The sequence below is a fragment of the Phocoena phocoena genome, chromosome 2, assembly GCF_963924675.1.
Source record: "Phocoena phocoena chromosome 2, mPhoPho1.1, whole genome shotgun sequence".
In the NCBI taxonomy this organism is placed as follows: domain Eukaryota; kingdom Metazoa; phylum Chordata; class Mammalia; order Artiodactyla; family Phocoenidae; genus Phocoena; species Phocoena phocoena.
Genome location: NC_089220.1, coordinates 126,025,724 through 126,042,193, shown reverse-complemented (window position 1 = coordinate 126,042,193; position 16,470 = coordinate 126,025,724). Strand labels below are relative to the sequence as shown.

The following is a 16,470-nucleotide window of genomic DNA, read 5'->3' as shown; positions in this document are numbered from 1 at the left end:
AGTCTTTCCTCCTTTTCTCCATTCCCACCAGGAAGAACCCTGATGGGTTCTAAGAGTGCTCCAACCTAACTGGTCCTGTGGCTGACAGTCCCATGTGTCTCACCTCCCACACCCTCACCCCTCGATCCTGAACTCCCAGGGGGCAGCAGCTGTGTCTTATCGCCTCCTCATCTCATTAGCACATATCTGGCAGCACATGGTACAGACCCAAAGAAGACATGCTGAGTGAATCAACCAATGAATGAATGAACAAATAAATTCATATGTCAAGCAGTGCAAGGCTTCAGCAGAGACAGAGAAAAGCTGACACATTCTAAGCATTTACCCAGCCCAGGCATCAGGCTAAAAGCTTTACCAGAATTCCTCACTACTACTCACACAATTTCATGAGACAGAAACTATCACTACTCACGTTTTGCAGACGAGGAAATAGAATTAAGTGACCTGCCCAAGCCGCAGGGCTGGAACATGTCCTGACCCCAGAACACACTCTTACCCATTGGTTATACTGCCTATGGGTCCCCAATTTCCTCTCCCCACTCCCCGCCCCCCTTCGATCTTGCATCCTGTCAGCCGGCCCTCAGAGCTCATCCCTATTCCTTATTTGCGGTGGAATGGACTGCTCTGTGCCCTCTGCCTAAGGTGTTTTATCAGCAAGCATTGTTGGGTAGCTTAATCTTTGGCTTAAATGAAATGCAAAGCCGTGGGTCCCGTCCAAAGAGCAAGGAAAAGAAAATGGCTCCCTGGTTCTAGCATCTGTTACCTCACTAGCCACATTTAAGGTTTGTTGAAAGTCGTGCGGAGAACATTTTGCCGCAGAAGTCCTCAAGGTGCTGCATGACAAATAAGGCTGGGCTGAGCTTCCTTCCTTGGAGTACCATGGAAATGCGGGCAAGGTCTGAATTTCCCAGGACAAAGACATGACTGCTCATGCCTTCAAGGCTTTGTCGTTTTCTTCACCTGGTCATCTCCCTCCTAAGTACTCTCAAGGTTATTTTGACACTCTTCATGCACTGTTTGGAGAGCAGCTCTGATTCAAGACAATACTGAAGGGAACGGTTATGTAAAAGTCCTCAGAAATCTGTTGCTGATAACATAAGTCAAAAGGGAGATAAAATGCTAAGAGCTGGATGAAAAATTATTCATCCAAAATTTCCACACATAACTACTGTGGTTTGAAGCCTTACCCCAGGCCAGCGTGCCAGCCCCACTTCTGGAAGGCCGGTCACTCCTTCCATGTTCCTGAAGGTTGTAGAGTCTGTCACCTGGCTGGGGACACTTGGGGTGGGTGCTGCTGGGTGAGGGTAGGGCTGGGGCACTGGGCACTCAGCTGGCAAGGAGGGTGGGCAAGAAGTGAAGGATAACACACAACTTGCAAAGTCTGGAGAGCTCTGTGAGGAGGCAGTCCACTGCAAGGGTTCAAACACGTCCGGAAAATTGGGGCCATCTACTGCCGAAGTTCAACAGTTCTGAGAGAGGTGGCAGATGCTGGGCAGGAAGCCGAGACTGAGGCAGGCAAGGCGGCTTTCGACCTAGTGTCCAGCCAGGCCCTGTCTCTCTGAGAGGAGCAGGGCAAGGCTCCTGTTCCACCAGCCACCCCACCCCACTCCACCCCACCGCTCCCAGCCAGGTACACTGGCATTAAAGGGGCAGGTTTCATTTAGATCAGAAGTTCCCAAACCAGGCTGAGCCTGAGAATCTCCGGGGAAGCTGAATAAAAAGATATCGCTGAAGCCTGTCCCCCAGAGATTCTAACACAGAAGGTCCGGAGTGAGGCACACACACTGCTGCCATGCTCCGGAGGAGATTCTAATGACCCACCAGGTTTAGAAATGACTAACATTAGAGAAAAGAATACTGTTGGTTCCAAGGTGGAATTCCAACACCCTGAGCTTCCTGGACACCACAGGGATCTCCATCCATCAGGATGACCATGAGAGTCTCCCTGGGACTTGGGAAAGGACAGAAAGAGGCTTTCCAGCCTTGGGACTGGAAGCACACCAAGAGAGAGATACTGGACCCTGGAGAGCAATTCCTGGAGGTTACAGGCTCCCAGAGTGGCAGGAGGAGTGGTGAGGACAGACAGGGACAGATGCAGAAAAGGACCAGGCAACGAGACTGTCAGCTAAACAGCATCTCCTCTACCACTGACTCCAGGAAATGAGTTGATGGAAAAAATGATATAGCTAACGTTTACTGAGCACCTACTGTGTGCTAAGTGCTCTAGTTCATTTGTTACTTAACTCTCATAACAACTCTATGCTCTGTAAGTAGAATTATTTTTCCCATTTTGCAGATTAGAAAACGGAGGCATAGAGAGACTACGTAACATGCTCAAGAGATGGAGGCAGGACATGACCCTGGGCAGCATGACTGGAGAACCCATCTTTTTAACCACTGTGTGATATGGACAGCACCTCCATGGTGTGCTGAAGGCCAGGAGAATTCAATGGAAAAGAGCAAAGGAGCAAACATTAGGTAGAAAAGAATGCATAAGACCCTCTAATGCTGATTACCATTCTAGACACTGTTGCCTTCCTGCAACAACTGGCTTATAGCTTCTGTGCTCAATATTTTTTTTAAAAAACAGCATAATATGCACATCTCAGTCCACTGTGCACGCCATGACACATTGGCACATCCCTGCTCAAGTCAACCAACGAGGCTGTTATGCATCACTTCCCAGCACCTTCCTTTCCCTGTGGGGCAGTCAGGCATGGGCTTTGGAGCAGTGATGGTGGCATGTTTTGCTGAGATGCAGGAAGGATGGAGGGACGAGTGGTCATTACATAGCATCTTTCAACTAAGAATCTCCAGGAACCAGGTGAGGAGGGGGGACAGATAAATTTCTCTTTCATATTGAAAAGGGTTGAGGGCTTTGTGATGCCATGATCCTTGGCAGAACGTTGCCCTAACTCCCCATTTCTTGCTTCTGTCTCCAGTAGCAATGGCACACTCTTCCTCTCAGCTGATAATAACTACTTCCGGCCTTCTCACCCTCTGTTTCACCTGGCAGAATATCTGAGCTTAAATAGCTTTAAGTCTTGTTAAATAATGACTTTGCTTTGCAAGTGACTTTGCTGACGTAGACAGGAGGAACTTGTAATCATAAAAAAAGATGGATTGGGCTAATTGCATAAAGTTCATTTCCCCTTTCTAATAAATATTTACCATCCAATGTTTATAACTTTTAATGTTTGGACTTTCTTGAAATGCTTTATTGAATTAAAACCATCACATTACCATTGGCTAAAAGAGGAGACAGCTATATTTGCCAATAACTTCTGCAACAAATGCCAGCTATTGATGCCAATTTTTTTTCCTTTGGTAGTTCATATTTCCACACACAGCTTTGTGCCTTACAATACCCGCATTCTGCAGACAGACATGAAAGATGCAATGATGATGGTGTGGGGATCTCCAGAGTCCTAGAAATGAAAATGGACTGTATCTTAATTTTTCTTCATTCTCTGGTATGCAAATGTTTGAGAGAGCAGAAATATTTGAAGCTAGGCTGCTCCCAAAGCAACTGTAATGTTTTTCCAAAGTTATTTACCCTATACCCTTGGATAAGGAAGTGGCTCTTAATTTTGTCTGGTCTTAAAATGGTTACGAATTGTGAATGCCAAAAGAAGAACACACACAGAAGACCAATCAGAAGGAAGTTCAGTATTGGAAATTCCACCTAAAGAAGAGGAATAGTCACAGAAAGGCAGCCCTTCCCTTGGGGAGCAAATGCTGACTGGCCACTGCCTAGCAACCAGCACCTGGCCTTGTACTTTGAAGTATATGGTGGAGCCTGTGAACCCTTCTCAGAATAATACTGGTCACTGAATAATTATAAAATACATAAGTTTAGCAAAAAAACAATTAAGTTCAAATATAATGCAAAATACAAATTTTTAATATAGTAACACGTGTTTCCTTGTCAACACATTATATAGGATCTGGCCCTAGGTCTAATAACGACTGTAATTTTAAACTAGTCATGAGTGTAAATGATAATTCCAAATAGCTGCTACAACTTTCATGCAGTATGAAAAGGATCTGTGATTCCTAATCACGTGACAGTCACAGGTACTGCTGAGACTGCTGTGGCTTGTTGCCCACACTCATAATGGAAGGAAATACTCATTTTGGTTACAGGTTGGAGAAAAATAAGGATGTGATCTTTTCCCTATCCCTATTCACAAATCCTCTGAAATCTATCTGCAGACCCTAGCTCAGAACCCCTGCTTTTACACAATAACAAAGATGCGTCCATGAGAAACGTGATCCCCTGAGACCGTATCCTCTACCTTCCGCCAAGGATAAGATTTTGTTCCTCGTAAGAGGCAGCAGCAAAATGAAAACTGCCCACCAGTAGTCATGGTGGTTAGTATTTTTCTCAAAATACAATCTATCCAGTTTCTTTTCTTCTTATTTTTATGGTCTGTATTCCAGAAAAAGAAAAAGAAAATGTTCAACTCCTGAAGCAACAATGTGTTTTGTGGTTTCATTCCCTTGGCAGTGTCCACACTGTGTTACACCCCATTATTATTTTCTTTTCTGTAATAGGCTTATAGTTCTAGAAATGTTTTAAGACAGAAGATTCACACACATGCACGCACACACAACCCACTTGCCTCATTAATGTTTCTGTGCTTTTCCAAGCTACCCCCGAAGGCCCGGTGCAGGAATGCAAGCTGAGGGGGTTGCCAGGGAAGTCCTCCTCATGGACACAGCCTTGGGGGAGCCAGGGCTTGGGAACACAGACAGCAGCGTTCCCAACTGGCATGCATGTGTGTGGTTTTTAAGAAATTCCTCCAGATTTTTGGAGTTGTAATGTCTTCACGATATTCATTCCCCTAAAACTCCTGGCTATGAGTGTTGTCCTTCTTTTTCATGGCATCTAGTTGGTAGTAATTTTTTTTTTCCTATTAAAAAGGTATAGAATTCTAAGGTGGCAGGCTTTTTTTCTTTCAGTGCTTTAAAGATGCTGCTCCATGGTCTTTCTTCACTTGCATTGTTTCTAATGAGAAGTATGTTGTCGTTCCTACCTTGGCTTATCTCTACATAACTTGTCTTTTTTCCTCTGGCTCTTTTAAGATTTTCTCTTCATCACCACTTCTAAGCAATTTGATTATGATGAGCTTTGGTCTGGATTTCTTCATGTTTCTTGGGGTTCACTGAGTATCTTGGATCTGTGGGCTTGTGATTTTCATCAAATTTGAAAAAACTGTCAGCCATTACTTCTTTAAATATTATTTTAGTCCTCTCTCACCTCCTTCAGGGCATCAATCACATGTCTTAGGCCACCTGAAGTCCCACAGTTCTCTTTGTTTTCAGTCTTTTTTCTCGTTGTATTTCACTCTGGATAGCTTCAATTGCTTTATCTTCAGCAGTCATCTCTTCTGCAATCTCTCATTTGCCAGAAATCTCAAGCAGGGTATCTTTCATCTTAAATATTGTAGTTTTCATTTCTAGAAATACCAGTAGGATCTTTTCCATATCTTCCATATCTCTACTTAACATGTTCAATCTTTCTTTTTGCTACCTTCCTGAACCTGGAATATGGTTATAATTATTGTTTTAATGCCGTTGTCTACTAATTCTATCACCTGTGTCATTTCTAGGTCAGTTTTGATTGATTTTTCTCCTCATTATGGATGTATTTTCCTGCTCCTTTGAAGGCCTGGTAAGTTTTTATTTGATGCTAGACATTGTGAATTTTATTTTACTGAGTGCTGTTTTTGTATTTCTTTTTTTTTTTTTTTTTTTTTTTGCGTTACGTGGGCCTCTCACTGCTGTGGCCTCTCCCGTTGCGGAGCACAGGCTCCGGACGCGCAGGCTCAGCGGCCATGGCTCACGGGCCCAGCCGCTCCGCGGCATATGGGATCTTCCCGGACCGGGGCACGAACCCGCGTCCCCTGCATCGGCAGGCGGACTCTCGACCACTGCGCCACCAGGGAAGGCCCTGTTTTTGTATTTCTATAAATGTTTCTGAGCTTTGTTCTAGGACTTGTCTAAATTACTTGGAAACAGTTAGATCCTTTCAGATTTTGCTTTTAAGATTTATTGGGTGGGACCAGATCAGCATTTAGTGTGGGGCTAGTTTTGCCACTCTACTGATACAACACCCTTCTGTGTACACTACCTGATGCCCATGTGAGCCTCAGAGATTGTTCCCTCTAAGATTTTCAGATGGTTCTTTTCCTGGCCTTGGGTAGTTTTCTCACACACGTGTTTCTCAGTACTAAACTGAAGATTCGTGCAGATCCTGTGCAGATTTCTCAGGTTCTCTCTTTGTAAAGCTCTTTTGTCTGTGGTACTCTACTCTGTGAACACTAGCTGCCTCAGCCCCCCAGTACTCCTGGCTCTGTTTCTTCAACTCAAGAAGTCTGCTGCTTCTTCACAGCCCTCCCTCTCTATGCCACAGCCTGGAGACGGCCCAGGCAGTAAGCCAGGACAATCAGAGGGTTCACCTCATTTGTTTCACATCTCCCAAGGATCACGGTCCTTCCTTGCTTGATGGCCACTGTCTTGAAAATTGCTGTTCCATATATTTCATCTGATTTCTTAGTTGCTTCAGGTGGGAAGATAAATCTGGTCCTTGATACTCCATCTTGGCTGAAGGCAGATGTCAGGATAAGAAATTTAAAGGCAATATTGGGACCATGATCATTTCATTACATGATATCCATTTCAATCCTCAAGGGCATTAAAGAATAATGATGGTTATAGAGATCAATTGGATTACACGACATTTCGGTTGGCGCTGAAGGTCTCTGGAGTTTTGTATAATGTCTAATTTTTCATGGCCCTGAGGGTTCAATATAGAAAAATGCTGATCCTGGAGATGTACAAAGATAGATTAGTTCTGTGCCCCCATAGTGGGGAGCCAGTGTTATCCAGAAAGGTAACAGCAACACATTCATCAGCTCATATGATTGGGTGCTTACTTTGTGATAGACCCAGTTCTCAGCACCTTACGTGTATTAATTCACCAGGAGTCTCAGATTTTAACAATGAGGGTATTAATTAATGCACAGAGAGGGACATGGCCACTAGGAAGCAGGCTGCAGTCTCTCACTATCAGACTTGTACTGTCTTGGGAGGAAGCCACAGGAAAGGTTTGTATGAACGCTTGCAAGATATTTGACAGAGTCTTACATGTATGTTGGTGAACCAGATGGAGAAATGTGGACTCAGGCTTAGAGAGCCAATTCATTTTACGGGGAGGCCTGTAAGGGTTTCTCCCTCACCTGTGAACGTGTCCAGTATCATCAGTGGTTGGGTGAAGTCACATAAGAACTTAAATTTACTGTTAGGGTCATGAATGAATTTCAGAGCAACACATACTTGAATATCTACTATGTGCCAGGCACTGGCTGAGGCAGTTGGAAAATACTGTTGAGGAAAAGTAAGATTATTACCCTTGAAGGATTTAAAATCTAGAAGAGGGAGATTATCAAAACAATAATCATATAAACAAGCAAATTATATAGCAGGTTAAAAGATGATAAGTTTATGAAAGCAGGGTTTTCCCTTAGGGGATCAGGAGATCTGGGTGCCACAAAGGTGGCAGGGGAGAGTTATCTGATGGAAATTTTAAATAGGGTGGTAGGCTTCCTTGAGGAGGTTACACTTGAACAAACAAACAGACAAACAAAAGACTCAAAACAGATGAGGGGCTCAGTCACGTGGACAACTGAGAGAGGACCGTCCAAGTAGAGGAAACAGCCAGCAGGAAGCAGAGTGCATCCCCACCAGGAGCGTGCCCTGTGGGTTTGAGGAAGAGGAGGAAGGCAAGTAGAACTGGAACAGAATAGATGAAAGGGAGTGAATAAGGGGATGAGGACAGGAGGAAGAAAGGAACAGTACAACATATGTGTGCCTCCTGTTACGCTGAACATCAGCTGAAACACAGACCTGTAAGTGCACAAATGAGGAAAACACCAATCAAGCGAGCTTTACAACCCCACAGGGTGGTGCCTGGGTGAGATTCCAACGATGTGTCCCAGGCCTAGGGCAGCATCTCCAAGTCCTGGGTCCCAGCAGGCAACTGCCTCTCTCATCCACCAGTGTCTCGTTGATATTAGTATGACATTTTCCCCAGCATGAGAAGTTACCGCTTTCTAACTGGTATATTTGTGCTGAAGGAAGCACCACCAGCCTTGCAAGCAGGATGATCACCACCAGCTAAGGCTGATGCTGAGTCAGCTGAGCACCTCCACACCTCTAAGGAGTCACTCCTGCTGAGACAGGCTGGGACCTGGGACCTGGGACCCTCTGCTGCAGTGCTTGCACCTGGACAAATGTCTCCTCAAGCAACAAAATACAAAGAAACTATAAGGGAGTAAAAATAACTGCGTGCGGACTCCCCGGGTGGTCCAGTGGCTAAGACTCCACGCTCCCAATGCGGGGGGAGGGGGGGACCAGGTTCAATCCCTGGTCAGGGAAATAGATCCCGCATGCCGCAACTAAGAGTTCGCATGCCGCAACTAAAAGATCCCGCATGCAGCAACTAAGACCTGGCGCAGCCAAATTAATTAATTAATTAAAAACAAACAAACCATGTGCATGCGCAGTTGGGGCAAATTCTGTACAGCAAGATACAAAAAGACCTAAGCAAATCAACTGCCACTTCTGAAGAGCCAGGAGCAAAAACAGGGTGTCGGGAGCAGTAGCAGGATACTGCACACAACACCACCAAAGGGGTGGTCAAATCACCTAGGCCACCCCTCCAGCCCGACCCCTGGATCCATCCCTACCCTCACCCCATATAATGAAACCTCAGGGAGCGAGCAAGCAAAGGAACCTGTTACTTGTTCTCACTACCCCCATGCTGTAGCAGGGGCCCCAATAAAGCCTCGCCTGAATTTCTTGTCTGGCCTCTGATCAGTTTCTATTGATTAAGGAGGCCAAGAACCCTGGTCGGTAACACTGCTAGGATTTGGGGAGGAAAATGTCAACTTTGTTTTGGTACTGGTGGAATTCTCAAGGAAAAGGCAAGCAGGAAGGCATATTTCGTGGTTCTTGGTGAGCTGTAGGAATAAATGTTCAGCTGCATTTTAACTTACAAAAGATCTCACTTTATATAGTTGTATTTTGAGCTTCTAGGGAGAAAGGAGCAACACAGCTGAGCTAAACATGCCTTGCTGACCTCTCACTGTCCTCTTCAAACAAAAAGTTGCTAATGAAGGAAAATAAAATACCAGGTTACCTTTCTCTCCTTTGGAATCTGTCTTTGAATGAATGGAGCCTGCCTTTTCTCCTGCAGGAATAGTCACACCTGGGCTTGGTCTTCAGCCCATCCCTTCCTGGCTGAGTGACCTTGGTCCATTACCAAGCCTCTCTCAGCCTCTGTTTTCTCATCTGCTAAGTGGAGTTCAAAGCCCCTGCCCTCAAGTGTTGCAGTCAGGGTTTCACGTGACAGTGCATGCAAAGAGTCTAGCCTAGAAGATCATGAGCCACCAGTAGTGGTACCTCCCTCCTCCTATCTCTCCTCACCCAACTGATGTGCAACAGCCTGGCTCCTAGAAGGCAATGGCTGTGGCTCTTTGGGAGGAGGCAGCCTCTGTCCAGCTCCCACCCCAGTTAATCCTGTTGGCCAGGGAAGACTCCACAGTGGGCAGAGTGGCCACTGTGTGTCCGCTGACTCAGCTGGGCGCTTCCCTCTTCTCCATTCTGGGTGCCCGGGGCACTTCTACCCTTCTCGAATGCTCGGCATCCTCTACTGGCGTACCATGCACATGGATCTCCTGGTGTCACCACACAATCAAACGACCCTCTGAAACCTGCCCTCTCTGATAGTTCTGTGCCATCATGCACTTTAAGTGACTGAAGGCTGGGACAGACAAACAGGATGCCTCTTGGCCAGCCTATGGTACATGAATGAGTGCCTCAATGGTCAAGCCTCAATGGTCAAGGCTGATGGTGAGCACCAGACATCGTAGCAGACCACTGGGGATGATCGGATCGGGGGGCTGGTCCCATCTCCCCAGGGAGGTGTCCTTCAACCCAGCCGTGGCTGGGTGTGAAGTGGGAGACAGCTTCCTGTTACCAGGGCCTGGAAGAGATCCTTGCTGGCACCTCCACAGGGGAACAGAAGAGGAAGACTCAGGACACCCTGTGAATAAATGCCCTTTAAGGAAACAGCTAGCAGGAGGTGCTAGGTTGGTTGTGAGGCACGGCCCTTTTCCATACTCCAAACAATGGCAGGCAGTGCTCCACCTGCAGATTCCACCCAGATTTCCTGAACCAATTCACGCATAGCCAGGAAACGCTCAAGAGGCAGCATCCCGCCTCCTGGAGTCCAGGCTGACCTGCTGTGCTGGCCAGGATCCCGGGGTCTCATTTTGAAGGCACAGTCCCGGTCTATCCATCTGTCTTGGAGTTGCTCCCGTCCTGAGTTCTTGCTCTGGGCACCCATCCAGCCCTGCAGGCTGCCTCCCTGGGACTAGATGCTGCCCTGAGCTCCAGGCCGACTGCCACTGGGTGGCTCCTGAGTCCCACACATCCCCAGCTGGTTCTCCTGCTCCTGTCCTCCTGCCCCATGATGGTGCCGGCTCCGCATCCATCCCTGAGCCAGCTGCCAACTGCTGGCTGAGCCACAGGCTGCTCTGGCCCTCCCCTGGGGCCCCAGCATGGAGACAGCCTGCCCCAGGGCCTGGGCACATCCCCCCCGCCCACAGAAGTGGCCCAGCTGTCTGCAGTACGGTGAGAAAGTGCATGCTCTGGGGGTGAACAGACTTGAGTCAAATCCTATACTTATCTACTGGCCAAGCCATTCTGAATGATCAGTTCACCCCTGAGGCTTGATGTTATCATCTGTACCCTGGGAATAGTAAGTACCCTGTAACCTGGCAGTAACCTCGGGAGTCTGTGGTAAGGGTTAATTGATAGCAGGCACATTGGAAGCTTTAGGGCAAAGCATGTGGGCATTGTTCAGTAAATGGTAACATTTTAATGGGGTTATTAATACTATTATCATATAATCAATTTATTATTTGTTAAATGTTCTCAATATGACACTCTCCAACGTCCAGTAGTTTTTGGCTCTCTTCTATATCTGTGCCGGGTTTGATATCACCTCCAAGAATAGGCTAATTTACTTTTTCCTAGTGTCTTAATGTTTTCATGTTAAGACAGGCTACTAAGAAAGAAACACCTTTGGATTAAAAAACAAAACAAAATAAAACATTAGGCTATTGGTGTCAGCAGTAACTCTGAACCATCCCCCTGCCTATGTGTGCATGTGTGTGTGTGTGTTCATGCACATGTATGTGTGTGGCTCACTCTGGGTGCCCCGTGAAGTTGTTCATGAGGTATATTCGTGTGCATGTATGTGCATGCACGTATGCACATATGTTTATGTGTGTGTGTGTGTGTGTGTGTGTGTGTGTGTGTGTGTGTAGTGTAAATGCCTGTATCCTCCCACAGAAGCCAGGTGCTCCTTCCTGAGCCAGCCTTCCCCTCCTGAGGCTGCTTACCTCCATGTTTCTGCAGAAGGTGGCATTGGTGCCGAAGAGGATCTGGCACTGCTCGTTGGCGCTGTAGTGCATGCCTGGCAGCTTGTGGGGCAGGCGCACTGCGTGCTGGCTCCTGGGGTCTGTGACCAGCAAACAAGTGCTAACTTTTGACCTGAAACAGCCGAGAGGCAAGTTGGTTTGCAAATGTACCACCCAGGTTTTTGTCCTGCTTTTTCAGTCACTGAGAAGCAGGAACCTCCAAATTATTTATGGGGAGATGACCAGGCACCAGACACATGGGCTGCACTTTTTGCTCTTTTTCCACATAGCTGAATGCAGATCTTTAGTCTGGAGGCCATGAGAGCTGGGCAACTAGGAAAGGGCCTGGGCTTATCACCCACATGGCTAATGTATTTCTGTCAGGGAGTCTGAGTGCTTTCTTGGATGAAAATGCTTTTGAAATAGAGTCCTATGATATTTTCTTAGAATGTGGCTTTAGCAAAAGTCACTATGAATAAAGAAACAATTGGAGTAGGGTTGTTTTCTTTTAAATAAATAAATAAAATAGGCAAGCTTATTTCCAATTCTGTAGATTTTCTTGGGGGGCCATGGCTGCTGGCTGGTCCAGATGCCCCACCTGGCCAGACTGGTGGCACACCGTGCAAAGGACTTGGGGATTTCAACCAGGATGGAAATGTTCAGAGATGTTGAGAACAGCTCTGAAAAATTAAACTGGGGGTTGTGTGGCTGCGGCTCCATTAGGAGTTAAATACTTGAATGCTTTTATTTTTTAATTCCTAAAACAAGGCAGATGGTAGTAAAAAGAAAACCCAGCCTCTTGCCAAGATTCTTGAAGAAAAGAGTTGCACGCACGCAATACACACAGGCTGATACTGGTTCACCTCTCCTGGGCTCAAACTCATGGGACACTTCAACAAAGTCAGTGGGACCAGTACTGTATATGTGAGCAGATGAAAATACCTTTGTTTCACTGACCCTTCTGGGTAAAATGAAATAATGTCAAGTGGCTTCCAACATTGCATTATGATTTGGTGATACAAGTAGTCAGTAGGAAATAGACTACATTAAAACTAACGAGGCCATTTTAAAAAATTATTACTTTTATTTATTTATTGGCACACCAGGTCTTAGTTGCAGCACGTGGGATCTTCGCTGTGGCATGTTTAGTTGCAGCATGCAGGATCTTTAGTTGCAGCATGCATGTGGCATCTAATTTCCCAACTCTGGATTGAACCTGGGCCCCCTGCATTGGGAACGTGCAGTCTTACCCACTGGACCACCAGGGAAGTCCTAATGAGCCCATTTTTAAGCCCTGTGTACCACTTAGTTTCCCAACCACAGGAAACCTCATGAAAGAAGACCCAGGATGAAGCCAGAGTGATGCCTTTGGTCCTCCTCCCTGAGTTCACTGGGCATTCCACTGTGTTATTGGACTATAAAGCTCTGTGTGTAGGAGAGACTCACTGACCCCTTCAGTCACCATGGGGTGTAGAGATGATGCAATTAAGTGGTGAAACAATCAGGGTCTGCCTGTCAAACCTGTAAGTTCAGCCCTGAGGCCCTGACACTAAGGGATCCACATTGTATATGAGCACAGACTCTGTTTGACAAAGTTCTGACATCAGATGGCCAATTCTTCCACGGAAGTCTGAGAATGGAGTGATGCAGACACATTCTGGAAAGAAAGTGGCTATGAGATAAACTCATCCCAGTCCCACAAGTGAGGAAGGTGAGCAAGCCCTCCTCCCAGCAGATGGACTCCTGTCCAGGGAAGCAGCCTGAGTGTTGTGGAAATGCCCTGTTCTACAGTAGCCAAAGTGTGTCACTAGGGTGGTGCCCACCCACAGTCAAAATAATGCAGAGAAGTGAAATGAAATCTTGTCAAGATACAGTCACTGCATTGACATTTCCATCGATAAGTTTTATGATCACCAGCTGGGTGCCCAGTGTCATACCAGATGCACACTTGGGAGGAAGCTTGACCAGCTGAGAATTCTAAGAGATTCCCTTCTGCTCACACTGACTGAGACTCCAACTATTGTGTCTTTAGAAAGTATTGTAGTACTTTCTATTGCATTGATTGTACAGAACAATTCAAGGACTTACTTGAGGAAGTTTTCAAGGTCATCTCGACTGCAGGAGGACCAGGAGAGGTCGCTGGGGTTCCGGCCTTTCACCCACTCTCCCGACATGATGTGGGACCTGCCAGCGCAGGAGGAGTGGTCGTCATCGTGGTTCATTCCCAAGCTGCCCGAGGGAAAGGAGGGGAAAGGACACTCATTACAGGCTTCTCATCTCCTCATCCAGGTTTTAACACACTACGCTAACCTAAATCATGTCTTAAACACAAAAGGTGGCACAGGTGATACCTGGTTCTCTGCCACTCTCACAGAGCAGACCAGGAGTCACAAGCTTATAGAGAAATAGAGAGGGTGATGACTTGCTTACCCAGTGAATGGAGACTGATTGACCATGTAACAGACAGCATTCACAAAACAAATGAATAATAAATGAATAAACCAATTACATTAACTGCAATATTATAGTTCTGATGATTGGACTTGCTTTTCCACATTAACATATCCTAGCATTAATGATCTAGTGTTTCACTGCCTGCAGAGAAGTCACTATGCTAACGTGTAGTGGGAACCAACCAAGACTTTGACTTATGAAAACTCATGAACAATTATGGCTTGTCTTTCATATCACTATAGCTGGATCCACCAAGATCATATCTGTCACCTTCCCACCCAGTTGTACCTGGAAGACACCAGGATGCTGGCTTAGACGAGGGAGGCTGACATGCAATGTGAGCTGAACGATGATCTCAGTTCACATACACGCTGTCAGTGGGGTAAAGCCGAGACACATAACACACGTGATCAGGTGGCCCACAGTCTGCTGACCCATGACTTCCAGGGGAGAGACTCACTGTGCATAAGGATTGCTCACTCTTTGTCAACAGCCCCGTGGAAAACACACACACTTCCATTCATTCAAACATATTTATGAGAGGTTTCTCGAGTGCTGGGAATGGACTAGAGGGAGAAGAAACAATGGTGTACAATAAGCCATCCCTGACCTCAAGTCAGCGTGGGAGAGGAGACAGACACAAACAGAGGTAATTATGAAAAGAGGTTCTAAATGCTTCTCTGCAGCCATATTTTCCCCGTTTTCCTCATACGTCTCTGACCATCTTTCATCAATTCCTCTGTGTTCTTGCTCTGCACACCCCCAGGCCACTCCATGCTCCTATACAGAGAGGCTCCCTTGGCCACCCCCACGTGGAGCTGGATTAGCTGATGCCACTCCTGTCCCCGGGACAACACGGCCTGGCATCTGAGCTCCTGCTCCAGGCAGGCAGGGCCCCCTCTGGTCACCCACACGTGTCTGTTCCCATAGTTGAGGGTACGCTTACCAAGGGTCAACAGTATTTATACTCAAACCTATTTATGTCAGTAGTTCTGTTACTTCAATCAATACATGTGGCTACATGTTGTGTTAACCAACGAAATATGAGAATAAAAGTTAAGTTGTTTTCATGAAGACTAATTTAGCTACTAGCTACAATAGGCTGCCAAGTTGGGTGTGCAGAGTCTTTTACAGTTGTCTAACTGTAAAAGATGAGGGAAAAAAATCACAAAAATCTGCCCCTAGACTGCTTCACATGGGTCTTTCAAATTCTGCTGAATCTAAAAAAGAAAAAAAGAAAAAAGAAAAAGAAAGAAACTGGATTTAAAGTCATCACATTATAGTTGTGGTTTCTGTGAAGGTTATGGAAGCCCAATCGGCTTCCTTCAAAGAAAAGGCTTTCACTCCCACCACAAAACCGGTGAAAAAAATGAACGTTTTCATGGCTTAAGTTAAAACAAAATGACAAAATGTTTAAGAACATAAGTATAATTTCTTTACATTTCCCCATTTGAACCAATTTTTTGGTTAAGGGGTCAACTGACCAACAACTATCCTGCTATCTTGTCAGAAAGGAAAGCTTCTGCAGTGCCGCCTACATGTTGGCTCCACCTTCCCCTCAGTCCAGGCCTCTCCTGCCAAAACCTCTCCCTGAAAAATGCCCGCTCCTGGGATTTCCCACAGGCTCTTCCACCCCACCAGGTGCCCTCAGGGCAGCTTTCCATCCCAGCCTATCCACGAGTGACTGGCACAGAGCAAGCACTCTGTAAATATTTATCAAATGGATTAACTATTTAATGCAGCAGTAAACATCCAAAAATCGGAGGATCCTCATGCATGGTATCTAGGGCGGCAGCAGCTTGCTCAACAGAAAAATGAAAACCATCTCTGGGTAGATGCAGTCTTGCTCTCCTGCTTAGATGTCAAGAATCCATCCAATTAGGGTGAAGTAGAGAACCAAGAAATTATCAGATACATCTGACCAATAAGAATAATTTTTCAATGTCATTACTCAGGTTTTTATTTTTTTTTCCTGCTTGATATCTATATCTTTAACTGTACCTGTATCTATAGCTACATCTATACCTATATCTATATCTATATCTATACCTCTATCTCTGTTTCAGGAAACATAGGAACTGACTGGTTTTTCAACTGCATGTAGCAAAGGATATTAAAAGTCAGCTTAAATTTGATTTAGGGTTTGACTTGGTGTCTATAAATAAAAGTGGTGATAGTGTTTTCAAATGGGTAGATCTGAAAATGTTGATGGCTTTCAGGGAACTCTGCTGTACGTGTAGAGGTTACAGAAATACAATGTCTCATGAGAAAAGTGGCTCCAACCTCCATCTCTAAGGACATAGTGTAAGCACAGCATGTGGAGCAGGTCAAACTGCATCATTGCAGACCCTGGAGAATCCAATCCCAGGGAGAATCAACACACTATCCTAAACCTCTCCCACCGTCCTGAGCTGGGACGCCCTGAGCAGCCACCAGATGCTCCCTGTTGTTTGGGAAACCACATCAGAGGAGATCCAAGCCCTGGCAGAATGGCCTTGCCACACATGGAGGAATGTTTCACTTG

The 16,470-nt window shown here is 45.9% G+C and overlaps 1 protein-coding gene across 1 annotated transcript in view; it reads right to left on the bottom strand.

The window, feature by feature from the left end:
- Nucleotides 1–16,470, bottom strand: part of ADAMTS17 (ADAM metallopeptidase with thrombospondin type 1 motif 17) — a 355,743-nt gene that overhangs the window by 143,168 nt on the left and 196,105 nt on the right. The window contains exons 9-10 of the mRNA XM_065871925.1: nucleotides 13,581–13,721; nucleotides 11,475–11,625 (exon numbers count right to left, since the gene is read on the bottom strand). Coding sequence (XP_065727997.1) covers nucleotides 11,475–11,625; nucleotides 13,581–13,721 — 292 coding nt within the window. The remainder of the gene's footprint in view (nucleotides 1–11,474; nucleotides 11,626–13,580; nucleotides 13,722–16,470) is intronic.